Below are 12,913 nucleotides of genomic sequence, written 5' to 3'. Positions count from 1 at the left end.
ATTACTGCCCAACAGTATAATATACAGAAAACTTATTAAATTTACTCAGGTATAGATTTACTCTGATCTACTCTTTAGGTTAGATTTACTCTAACAACTAATTAAATTAAATACAGGACATAAGTGTTATGTAGAGTGTACTAATAATGCTTGTGACACTTTTAAGTTACATTTAATTTGGAGCAATGTCACAGTATCATATTGACATTCATGCATTTATACATGTACTGGATAAATAAACAGGACAAGTAGACAGCTTGAAGTTTCAAGTTTTATTGTTTTTTGTTTCGTTACCCTTTAGAGGAGTTAGTAACTCTGCTCTTCCTCCTTCCACTGGTAAATAAGCCTTTAAAACACACCAACATGAAGATGGATCCAGCAGTTAACGACAGTACTGAGCCATAACAACACATCTACAGGGGCAGTGGGAGGTGAAAAGGGCAGGGGCACACAGACACAAATACTATCACCAGTCGATCATCTCATCATTAAAGGAAAAGACAAGATTAAATCAGAACACTGAACACATGGTTGCTGCTTTTTACTTGTACAGAAAAAGAGCTAAGGGACTGTGATTCTATGACAGGGTTATGGTGGAGCCTGTGCGTAAAAGAGAAAGGTGGGGAGACGAGCATGGTTGGTGTGGTCCCTTTCTGGACGTGCTTTCAGCACAGGAAGTGTCTACTCCTTGCTGTGCATGTACACCAGCAGGTCAGCAACACGGTGGCTGTAGCCAAACTCGTTATCATACCTGCAGCAGGGAACAAAGAAATTAGATAATTTGTTCATAAAATGCATTGTTTTCTGTTGAGAAGAATTGTATTCAAGAGGAGGACAATTGCACACAGAACAACTAACCAGGATATGAGCTTCACAAAGTTGTCATTGAGGGAGATGCCAGCACCAGCATCAAAGATGGAGGAGTGGGTGTCACCAATGAAGTCAGAGGACACCACCTGCAAAAAACAATACAGGCAGTCAGTGTCTGCTAATTAAATTAATTTTTTTTTAAAAATCAGCCATTGACATTATTTATATCACCTGATCCTCAGTGTAACCAAGCACTCCCTTCATGGGCCCACGAGCGGCCTTCTTGACAGCTTCCTTGATCTGAGCATAAGATGCAGCCTTGGAAAGGCGACATGTCAGGTCCACCACAGACACATCAGCCACAGGCACCCTGAACGCCATGCCTGTCAGCTTACTGGAGACAAATGAAAAACATTACAGTTCATTACTTCACTACAATGGGTGATTCATATAATGCGTTTATGTCCCTACCCGTTAAGCTCAGGAATGACTTTGCCCACCGCCTTGGCAGCACCAGTGGAGGCCGGAATGATGTTCTGGTGAGCTCCACGACCATCACGCCAGGCCTTGGCACTGGGACCATCCACTGTCTTCTGGGTGGCTGTGTAAGCATGAACTGTAGTCTACAAAGAGAAAAGACTTAACTTTCAACCTCATCATTTAATTTTTAGTAATACTATCAATAAAAGTAGATACATTTCAAAACAAAATGGTTCTTGTTGTTATTGTGGTAATACACTCTTACTGGAGCTTACCATGAGGGCCTCTTCAATGCCAAAGTTATCATGGATGACTTTGGCCAGCGGGGCCAGGCAGTTGGTGGTGCAGGAGGCATTGCTGTCAACAGAAACACACACGTGTATTTTAAAGAGTCGTCGTGAGTGTCACGTCAGTCACCTGCATAAACACAACACTTAAAGACGCCACCATATTACCTGACGATCGTCATGGAGGAGGGATCATATTTGTCCTCATTGACACCCATGACAAACATGGGAGCATCAGGTGAGGGTGCTGACACTACCACACGTTCAGCCCCACCACTTATGTGAGCCTATGGCCAGGAGAGAAAGGGCACGCGTTAGAAATGTGACCAACTGGACACGTGGATGCATGTAGTGGATGTGCATGGACATACAGAAGCCTTCTCCAAATTGAGGAAGACTCCGGTGGACTCCACAACATACTTGGCACCAGCCTTGCCCCAGGGGATCTCAGCTGGCTTCATACTCGAGTCAGATAAAGAAGAAAAAATCTTTAATAACTACTAGCTTGTAACGGACAAAAAAAATCTTTGTACTTTAAAAAAGCTGACAAGAGGAAACATTTAAAAAGCTAGGCTTAGTGGTCAAACAGCAAACTTGAATAAGCCCCTTTTTGTCTTTTACCAAGTTTTACAAAGAGTGCAAAGGCAACTATTTCACGAGGCTCAAATCCTTTTCCATGTTGCCAGAAATTGACTTGGGAGGTGACTGAGCAGCAGGAAAAACTGGTAACCTAATAGTAATGAATCCCACTTTAACGTTCATGTCTATGTAACACTGTTACCACTTACTACTGGAAGACAGAGATCGACTGGCCATCCACGATGAGCTGGCCGTTCTCCTCGGAGACCTCACCTTTGTAACGGCCATGGGTGGAGTCATACTTGAACATGTAGACCTAAGAGTGGAAATGATAATGCTAACTATGCATGTTTGTGATCAATGGACACACATTTAAATGGAATAACAAGCAAGAAATAGCAAGAACAGTCTAATGTTAGTCTTCTGAGCTTTAGCACAGCTCATCATCTTAAATGTTACACCCACATGGGCCACACCACATTTCAGTAGATCTTAAATTCTCTCACCATGTACTGCAGGTCAATGAAGGGGTCATTGATGGCCACAACCTTGATGCCTTCTTTCTGAAGGCAGGCCCTCAACACAAGGCGGCCAATACGGCCAAAGCTGCAAAAAAGAATAAAGAAAAAAAGAGACAAAGTTCCACATCAGTCATGCCTATGATGTTACATGAAACTGCATTTCAAAATATTTTGTAAAAGTAAAAAAAAATAAAAAGCAACATCCAGACCAGTCATAAATAATGCAACCTGAACACATTCTGAGGAATTTTATTGTGATAACAGCTGCAGGAAGGATGGACCATTATGCAACCTAAAACTAAATGTGTTTCTAACACACCCATTGATTCCAACACAGAGCTCTGGCATGGTTGCTGTTTCTTGGGGGCTGCTGGGTTACCTGGAAAGAAGAAGAGGAAAGCCAACATAAGAAGACTCATTGACAAAAACCTTACATGGCATGCAAAGCAGCAATAGGGACAAAGCAAGAGACCTCTCTTGTTATGTATATGAAAGTGGTGTATTGAATGCCAAAAGACAATATAAAATACATAAGACATTGAAGTATTACATTATGTTATGCCATGGTCTATGTAAAGGCAGTGTGACCAAATAGGGTGAACATATCACCAAGGTGCTATGTAGTCATTTCAGTAAGTTGAATGTTAGTGTGTTTCCAGTGCAGTGAAAGAAAAATACAGGTTTTGACAATGAATTTACTGCAGGCTGTGGTATTGTCGTGCAGCGACATGTTTAGAAAACAATGGTGCCGATGAGAAGGGAGGCATGGAGAAACACAGGGAAAGAGGTTGGACTGGAGCACTGCAATCAGATCAGACAAGATGGCTGGCATCCACTCAGCTATGTGATCACCCTTCCCCATGACCCCACTTGTTTTTTTAGTCTCCTTTCATTTATGCTGAGTGCAATGACCCATGGTAGATAGAGGCACATAGCCAGTCTATCCTGTGTCTAGTTATGCCTTTGTCTTTCTTCCACTTTAATAGAAGTAATTTGTTGACTCTCATTCAGTAACATAGGGAATGAGTTACTAGACCCGCTCTGTATTAGAGAACCTGGTATCATGAAATGTTTATAAATGCAAATGTATTTCTGAAACTTCCAACCTTTGCTGAATCAGCAGCATTAAAAATGTGTGTTGAGAAGCTCGTATGTTTGAGTGTGTGCGCATGTGTGTGTCATGTAAGTAAGGGCACTGTCCAAGTTGTCCTTGACACTGGTTGGAAGTCATTTTAGACTGCTTTAATCTCCTTAACTGCTGTGTGGCTAAATGTGTGTCTCAATCATGTTAGACAGGCTGTCAAACCACTGAAACTCATTATGGGTCCTGTCCACCATTTTGTGCAGTGTTACTCTCTCTTATTCACAAAGGTCACTACAGGAGAGAGGATTCAAGCTAGTGTGGCTATATGCACCCTTTTTTTTCTTGTCTACCTTTACATCACCTTTCATGTGTTTACAAAACTCAGCAATTATCTCCCTGGTCTTTAAGTTTCCTTCCTCGCCAGCCCCACCTAAGCTTTCGCAATATGTGTATTTTTAAAACAACATGGCTACTTTGCTGATAAATGATACACATTCTTGCCATCAAATAGGACTAGGAAGTAGATGGAAGTGGGGCTGGATATAACATAACATTGCGGCATCAGACATAACCGAGAACTTAATTTTAAAGAGTGTTTGCATTAGCTGAGGTGATCTTAATGCTACTGAATTAAATGAGGATAAAGTGAATAAAATACAATTTATAATGTTTGATTCTCTAATAAATAACAGCATTTATGTCCAAAAATTTGTGCTGAGGCATTGTCAGTGATGAATTATATTTGGACTGTGACAATTTGGAAATAAAAAGGAGAGCTCCAGGAGTTGTTTTGAAAAATTGTTTCAAGACATATTTTAATGAAAAAACTAAGACTTTATTTTTTTTTTTGTATTTTAAGTATTCCATTTATTGTTTTGTTTGATGTTTATTATGTACAGCACTGGCGGCACGGTGGCCGACTGGTTAGAGCGTCAGCCTCACAGTTCTGAGGTGCGGGGTTCAATCCCCGTCCCCGCCTGTGTGGAGTTTGCATGTTCTCCCCGTGCCTGCGTGGGTTTTCTCCGGGTACTCCGGTTTCCTCCCACATCCCAAAAACATGCATGAATTGGAGACTCTAAATTGCCCGTAGGCATGACTGTGAGTGCGAATGGTTGTTTGTTCCTATGTGCCCTGCGATTGGCTGGCAACCAGTTCAGGGTGTACCCCGCCTCCTGCCCGATGACAGCTGGGATAGGCTCCAGCACTCCTGTGACCCTAGTGAGGAGAAGTGGCTCAGAAAATGGATGGATGGATGTACAGCACTTTGTTAGAGGTACAGTTTTTTTTAAAAGTGCTCTATAAATAAGTGAAAGTTGAAATGAATCTTTATTTTAAATTCCTCATTGCAATTTCATAATGAGCAACCAGCAGTTGTTTATGTAAACCCATATTGTGTCGGTACAATCCACTTGGAACCCCAGCTGCCCAAGTATGAGAAATCTCACCTCGTGGTATCTGGATTTGAATGTGGAAAATGTGCCAATAGCGAGTAAAGCCATGACAACCAAAGTAGATACGTGTAGTGAAAGGGGCTTATTCAGCTCTAACCAAGGTTATAAAAGTTTTGGATTTTCCATTATAGTTGGTTTTTATTTCTTTTTGGCTCTTCTTTTTCAAATTCAGTTAGTTTAATTCGTTTTTAGAGAAGTTTTTTTTTTAGTTATTAGTATTTGTTTTTTCCAAAATGCTTCATTTGAGTTTGGTTTCTATTAGTTCCAGTATTAGTTTTTTTTTTATGAGTATTTGTCAAGTGTGAAATAAAATAAAAATAAAAAATAAAAAAAAGATCACAGTAAGTATTGTGGAATAAAAACAAAAAAATACCACTTAAAAAATTTATTAACTTAACTAACAGATGAAGAACCATCCACAAATCAAATACAGGTAGTGTGTAACAAACAAATTTAAAGTGCAATAAGTGCAGTGCATAATCTGCTTTTAAGGTTAGATTAGATGCATTACAACATACAGTAAAACCATTCATGAGCCACCTGCTGTAGTATGGACAAGTTCTTAATTGCATGTTTTCCTTCCCAACCATCCATCCATCCATTTTCTGTACCGCTTATCCTCACTAGGGTCGCGGGCGTGCTGGAGCCTATCCCAGCTATCTTCGGGCGAGAGGCGGAGTACATACTGAACTGGTCGGCAGCCAATCGCAGTGTTTTCCTTTCCTTGTTGCTAAATGGCAAACTTCTCAAGTGGACTTGGAGATTTGTGACTGTCAGACAGATAGACAGAAAGTAAGCTTGCTTGTACCTTCTGTATTTCCAGTGAAAGTGCATCCAGACTTTTTTTTGTTGTTGAGTGCATGACTATTGTGACAAAGCCTTTCAAGTTTTAATGCTGTTGCTGAAGTAGTCCTGTGAAAATCTCCTGAAGTTGCAATAGTTCAATCACCTGCTGTGTGAGTGAGACAAACTCCTTGTCTGCTTTCACATCTGCCTTTTGTGGTGGGGCATTTTAAGACTCTCGGCAGTTGTCCGTTTGTCTGAGTTTTCCCCAAAAGACAAATAAACGACGTGCAGGTTTGGTGAAGGAGCTACCTAGTCGGTAGCCATCTAAGCCGTTTCAGCATTTCCGTTAGCAGTGCATAAAAAAAGCTTGGGCGTAAAAGTTAAGTTAGCTTTGCGGTAAAACTTGCGCTTGGTCTGTTGAGCCGTCAATATGACGGCGTTGCCCGATGGCATCACCTCTAGGCGACACACTGTAAGTGAACTACAATTACCAAAGGACTGATCCACCTTCCTCCCATATTCATTCCATATCTATGTATTTATCCGAAATAAAAACATTTAAAATAAAAGCCGAAAGCTAATGCATGAAATTGACAAAGACTAAAATGAAGGACATTTTTGCTGTAATTCTAGTTTTAGTTAGTTTTGCAAACTGAAATTTGTTTAAAACAAAAAAACACTTGTTTTTATTTTATTTACAATTTTTTTTTTATTGTTTTTTATTTTGTTAGTTGTTGTTTGCTATAATAACCTTGGCACTAACGCATGCAAATGTAGACTATTTTGCTAAATGGGCATATTCATTTAAATTTGCTTTAAACAGTATTGTAGTAGTTTCAGTAAACTGAAAGCTGCCATTTACATTTTGAATTCAAACACATGACAAACACTAAAGGCTTCTTTCTTTATACTCGCGTGGGCTGCGACCACGCTGACGTCACTGTGGCAGTTTGCCTTTATACTTGCGCGCAAGTCACACGCGCAGTTTGGAAAATGTACTGCAGTTCTCCTCCAAGTCGGCAGGGTGTCGCTACAGCTGGTATTGGCTAGGACACCACAGGGTGGAGTTTCCTCTACATTTTCTGGCCATTTCCGGTAGCCATTTTTACTTTCCTTTTCGGAACAAGGAACAAAGCAACAACAATGGCGACTGTAGAACAGTGTCTGCTAAAACAAATGGACCTAGATGACCAGATGATACGTTTAATTATACTGCAAAATTGATCAAGAAGGCAGCGGTGCAGAGGGTATGTGGAACCAAGGGGAACGCCGACTACGTCATCACAGCATGTGACGAAAACGGACCAATCACGAGAGATGATCTCCGCGGCAATCTACGCGCAGCAACAATTTTTGCCGTGTGCGCGTCGTGACGCATAGGGGCTGAGCTGACCTATGCGTCAGTCACATGATGCAATGTGGGGGTTGGAGGCGTGAGTGCGGGAGTATAAAGAGGCCTTAACTGGCTGATCCTGTATTCAGCACACGCTCTCACATATTAAACCAGTCAGTGGACAAGAGGCTGCATTGTGCCTAGCAGACTAGTCAAGTCAAATGTTGTGAACAGATTGTTGACACAGATTCTCTGATAGTCTTGAGGCGTCCATCATTTTTCTGACATCACTGGAAGGCCAAAAACTTTAGTCCTGCATGTCCGGAACATTCTATTTCATGGACACATTTTCTTTCCACATTCATTAGCTGTACATCTTCCTTCACCTGCTCACTCACTGCCACCGGTTGTCATTTCTGTACTATTTTTAATGATTACAATTCAGCAAGCCCCCCCTCCCAATCAACCTACTTGTTCCTTTTTTCAGTGTTCGTTAGCCCTGTATAGCTCCTTTGGCACACAGTGCCCTCACCCTGAGCTGTGACCCATTTTGTGAGGAAAATGGGTGGGAGTTGGAGGGGCCATAGCTGGGGAAAAGGGGTCTGTGCTAAACAACATTCTTCCATTGTCTGTTCTATGAGAACCAAGGCAATCGATATGAGCTACAATTAATGTCAGATACCCCCCCAGAAACGTCAAACTAATGCCACTCCCTAACTTTTTTCTGTCCTACCCATAACCTCTCTGGCCTATTCAAACAGTCATCTCACTTTCTATCCCTCTGCCACACCTTTTATCCCAACAGTAATTTTCCATTGCAGTGAGCTGACTGGCTGTAGGCCAGGAGGAACATCCAGTTAGGGCATGTTTTCACTTGTGGCCTTCCTCCCAGAGAAACAAGGCAAAGACAGACTTTGGTGGCAGCTTTACTCTGTTAATTACAACATATAAGAACTCTCGCAACCTTCCCCTGCCCGTTTCTATTACAGCAATGTCGCCTTGCTGCCACATTCTTATCCCCCCCACCCCACACACACACACACACACTGGATGCACGTTCAGCAGGCTTTACACTTCCTGCGGACTGCGAAACGCATTTGACGCGTCTGCTCTTTGTGTCTGGTTTATCAGTAGCTGCCAAAAAGACTTAGTTGTGGTTGGGACTTTTAGCTTGTCCGCATATTTTGTTAGGCAGTTTTTTACGCCGGATGCCCTTCCTGACACAACCCACCCATTTTGAATCCAGGCTTGGGACTGGCAGTGGCTGAGCATTGTTCCCTGGCAGATACACACCATGTTGATTTTAAAATTTGGAAAACAAGGCTGTCAAATTAAATAGCAACACATTAATGTATAAGACAGCACACACAGTGTGCATGAATAAATGAAAGGCGTGCCTCTCAGCCTGCAGAGGATTCAATAGGAGACATGTCATGATGACTCTGCAGAGGAGATGCAGGTAGGCCAACTCTGCCCCCTTGAAAAATGCTACTCGAATGCAGCATTTGTAAAACCAGCAGTGGTGAAATAACTGATTATGTATGTTATATATTATATTACATCGTAGTGTTATATATTATATTGTATTATATATTAACAGAACCTATTATGAGGGTTTATATTACATTGGCATAAATGACTTTTCTCTTCATAACTGGTAGCAAATACTGAACATACAGGATGTACATATATTGGTCAACTGAGAATTTGCCTTGGGATAGTCATATTGTATATAAAATTAGCAATAGCACTTCCTGCAAACCAGTGTATGTGATTTAGGATACTCAACCCTTTATAATTATTATAAAAACTTCAAATGTACAAATTCTCATTCTGAAACCATATCAATGCTTGTCACGAAGAAATACCTTCCAAAACATCACTAGGCCCGAAAAACCCTGCTAACAGATATAGGATTGCCAACGACAAGAACAAGCAGTCCCCAGCAACCACAGGCCTGGCATGATGTCATTCATGGCCTGTACTATGGATTCAGTGGTTAGCCCATCTCAACTTTATTTGATGAGAATAAATTCACCGATGATCTGCATTGTAACAGCAGCTGCAGGCCTGCATCATCGACCTTCCCCAGCTGGAGTGATGACCTTCAGCCATACCTGCATCTGTGCACTATTTAAACACAGAGGAGGCTCACACCAGATGGAGCTACATTACAAAAGGACAACTCAAAAGGATGTGGACAGTCGAAAGCACCCTTCTAGTTTCAAACACAAAAATGTGGTATGTCGCTGTGTATTCATTCATTCGACGAATTACATAATATTCCAAAAACAAAATTAAAAAAAAAACTGCACAAGCATCCAGACACCAGGCCGCATTATGAAAAGGCACACAGGCACGTAGCTCTTTTCGCTCACATTTTAACCATGTAAATTAACTACGTCACAACGGTATCCCAGTCAAATTACAGGATTCTATATGATTTCTGTAAAATTTAACATGTTAAAACGATGGCTATTTAGCCTATTTCGCTGTAATAACTGCAAATATGTTGAATCTGGCAGGTTGCGTAACACGGCCGCGAATACACTTCCGCAAAGATGCAGCAAAGGGTGCCGCCGCCAATGTCACGAAGCAAGGCTGCTCCTGCCCACATCAGACGAATGCACTCTTTCGTGCCGTTTACATTCATATAGACGACTTATCGGTGAGACTAGAAACCCCTTGTGAATATTTAAAAAGAACCATCAAAATGATGCAACGACACATGGATTACACAACGAGGAGCCTGCAGGCGCCATAACCGCATCCCCCCGACCCCGGGTTTATCCTCCATTACAGAAGGAAGGAAGTCATAAATCAAGCAGAATGCAACCCTTCACCTTCTTAATACCACCGACTCATCATCTCGCGCCAGTGTAAACTGATTAAGTGTATCTGAAAGGAACAAACACGGGTTCATGATGGTATGGAGCTTCCGCGAGGCAAAATAGGACGTGCAGGCACGGACATAAAACATGATGTCGTCGTTGCATCAGAGGCCAAGCTGCGCTGCACACCGACAGAAAAACTAAATGTCTTTACAATGACGTTCCCAAGACTCGTCCATAGTTACACATACTTGCGTGCTAGTTACTAATGTGAAGGAAGTCAGGCCGAAGTAGGCTTGCAGCTTACCTCGACAACTGATGTTCTCTTCAATGTGCCTGTGAGTGCGCAACCCCCTGTGCCGCCTTCCGCTTTTATACGTGACACGTGTCTCGCTGAACCGGGTTTCCATGGCGACGTGACGTCACGCCATCCTTTGGCTGCCGGCGTCCATTCTGAACGAGGCTCCGCACACGGCCGCTCTCCCCCCTCCGCCATAATGACGAACCGTCACCCTCACAGATTTAACAGCAGGCGGTGAAATGGCAGAAGAGAATACTACAATGACGATTAAACATTAGTCGTGTTGAAATAGTGAACGCATGACATTTACCCGTCTTAATCCACCTCTTAATACCGCAACTATCATGGCGCAAATTGTCAATGATTCACACACAAAAAAAAAACGCACCAAAACAACCCACCCTCTGGTGCATGCACATCACATAACGTCAAAAAAGACGAAAACATATTTAAAAATGTAAATAAAATACATCATACCGATGTTGATTATTAATCTGTGCAGAGCGCTAAAGACGTGTTTTGCTAGTCAAATTTGACTGTAACAGGTTTTGCTCTGACCAACCACAACCATTCAGAGGACGGAATATCTGACTGGTTAAAGAAATGTGGCAATACAACACTGAGACACGATATTATTGATTAACATACACTTTTCAGTAGCATTTGACGGTTGAATGTCTACTGATTTGTAATCGTTCTTACACAAGTGTCACATGACGCGTCTCGTGCAAGGCTACGTGCAGCAGGATGTGTGCAGCATGGGAAATTCCTGCACATTCCTGCTCTGTTGCTGTCTTTTATGGTCACTGTTTGATTTCCGGGGCAAGAATGGGGAAATCCATCCATCCATGCATGCATGCATCCATCCATCCATCCATCCATCCCTTGGTCCATCGAGCCATCCAACAGATCGATTAGATGCTATTTTATCTTATTTTGTGTATGACTGTTTCAAAGGCTCTATATAACTCTATGCAGTCTCGAGAGACTCGTTTGTCTTTAAGCGTTGGGTGATATATGATGGCAAAACAAAATAACTACTGTTATTTCAAAATAACAAAATGAAAATGGAATGATAAGAAGACCCCCCCACCCATCCATGACCTCCTTTTGCCCAAAAGTTTTACCAGTTGAATGACGACGAACTGCAGCTATGACTCAGCAGAACCAAAAATGAAGCGATGGCACCATCTTATGGACATATCGCGTATCACACAACACTCGTTCGGCATCTGTGCGAGCATAATGTTTATTTTATATCGCGCCTTTCATAATCTCTGCAAGGTCTTGTACTAACTAACGAGTTCCGTGATTACTAATTGTCACGTTTTCATGTTAATGAAGAGAAGCTACAGCACAGACAGAAAGACAGCTCATCAGATGGGCAGAGAATTTAAAGACAGTTTTTGCATATTAGAACAAGTCCACTCGTCTTTTCTCATTTAAAATTTTAATTTTGTTGATGTGAAAGCCAGGGGAGACTACAAAAATATTTTGCAGTAGAATGAAAACATTTTTTTATTGCAGCATCCTGGCCAAAAGTCACATACAGTATGTACTTAATACAAGCATTTACACACACAAAAAAATAAAATAAAAACATATATTTACATTTAAAAGTAGTTGTATGAACTATATTGCGCTATATAGTACAGAATAAAAAGCAGCACATAAAAGAATGATTAATAAATAGGAAAAGCTGTCTATTTGATTTTATTGGCATAATAGTAGGCCCATTGTCAAGTTTATTTGTATCAAAGGGCTTCACATGCCCACAGTTGACAAAGATCGGTGACATCTCCTGACCTAACCACTCAATCATTACCATTAGCTTAATATTTAACTACCCAAATTTTGTTTCTAATTTGAAATTAAAGGTAGGTCTTAAATTGAGCGACATGACAGCTTCAGATAAAGTAAATTGATGTAACATTTGTGCCAATCTTCATATAAAATTTCATTACAGTATAAACCGATTTATTTCAGTCACTAACATTGAGATAAAGATAAAAGAATCAGAGCAAAAAAATAAATAAATCTGAAAAACTATATTGATCATTTGCATACAGTCATGTCACTTTCTATCAAAGTACTGTATACGTGCAACTAATCAAACTTTCAAACTAAGTCTAGCATTTGGCCCCTTCACAGCAATATGCTGAATATGTGAGAAATACATTTTTCAGACCACAGCACAGGGTGCTGCGCGTGTGACTCATGCATGTTTGTCACGCTGCCGTACTGGGTAGGCAATTGGGTTATGCATTGTAGGCTACACCACAAAAAAATAATTAGGCCTAAAATCACAGCCTCTCTCAAATTCCCGGACTGAATTTCGGTCCCAGTACGTCTCTGGTTGTACACCACTCCAACCCCAGCAATAAACATAATAGCGATTTTATTAGCTTTGTCAAAACACTACCAGCATCCATCCATCCATTTTCTGAGCC

At 41.2% G+C, this 12,913-nt stretch overlaps 1 protein-coding gene across 1 annotated transcript; it reads right to left on the bottom strand.

Moving 5' to 3' along the window:
- Positions 1-257: 257 nt before the first annotated feature.
- On the bottom strand, positions 258-10,569 carry gapdhs (glyceraldehyde-3-phosphate dehydrogenase, spermatogenic). The gene is made up of 11 exons (XM_061776801.1): positions 10,470-10,569; positions 2,997-3,056; positions 2,663-2,762; positions 2,366-2,472; positions 1,949-2,039; positions 1,746-1,864; positions 1,566-1,647; positions 1,282-1,433; positions 1,042-1,204; positions 859-956; positions 258-751 (listed from the first exon to the last, which is right to left on the bottom strand). The coding sequence occupies exons 2-11, from the start codon at positions 3,023-3,025 to the stop codon at positions 682-684; spliced, it is 1,011 nt and encodes a 336-aa protein (XP_061632785.1). The 5' UTR covers positions 3,026-3,056; positions 10,470-10,569; the 3' UTR covers positions 258-681.
- Positions 10,570-12,913: the final 2,344 nt, after the last annotated feature.

The sequence above is a fragment of the Phyllopteryx taeniolatus genome, chromosome 6 (assembly GCF_024500385.1).
Source record: "Phyllopteryx taeniolatus isolate TA_2022b chromosome 6, UOR_Ptae_1.2, whole genome shotgun sequence".
In the NCBI taxonomy this organism is placed as follows: Eukaryota; Metazoa; Chordata; class Actinopteri; order Syngnathiformes; family Syngnathidae; genus Phyllopteryx; species Phyllopteryx taeniolatus.
This window is presented reverse-complemented; position numbering and strand designations above follow the sequence as displayed.

Coding starts and splice junctions, on each gene's coding strand:
- gapdhs (XM_061776801.1), bottom strand. CDS start 3,025: ATGCCAGAGCTCTGTGTTGGAATCAATGG. Junction 1,434..1,565: donor GCATTGAAGAGGCCCTCATG/GTAAGCTCCAGT, acceptor TTCTCTTTGTAG/ACTACAGTTCATGCTTACAC. Junction 752..858: donor TTTGTGAAGCTCATATCCTG/GTTAGTTGTTCT, acceptor TCCCTGCTGCAG/GTATGATAACGAGTTTGGCT.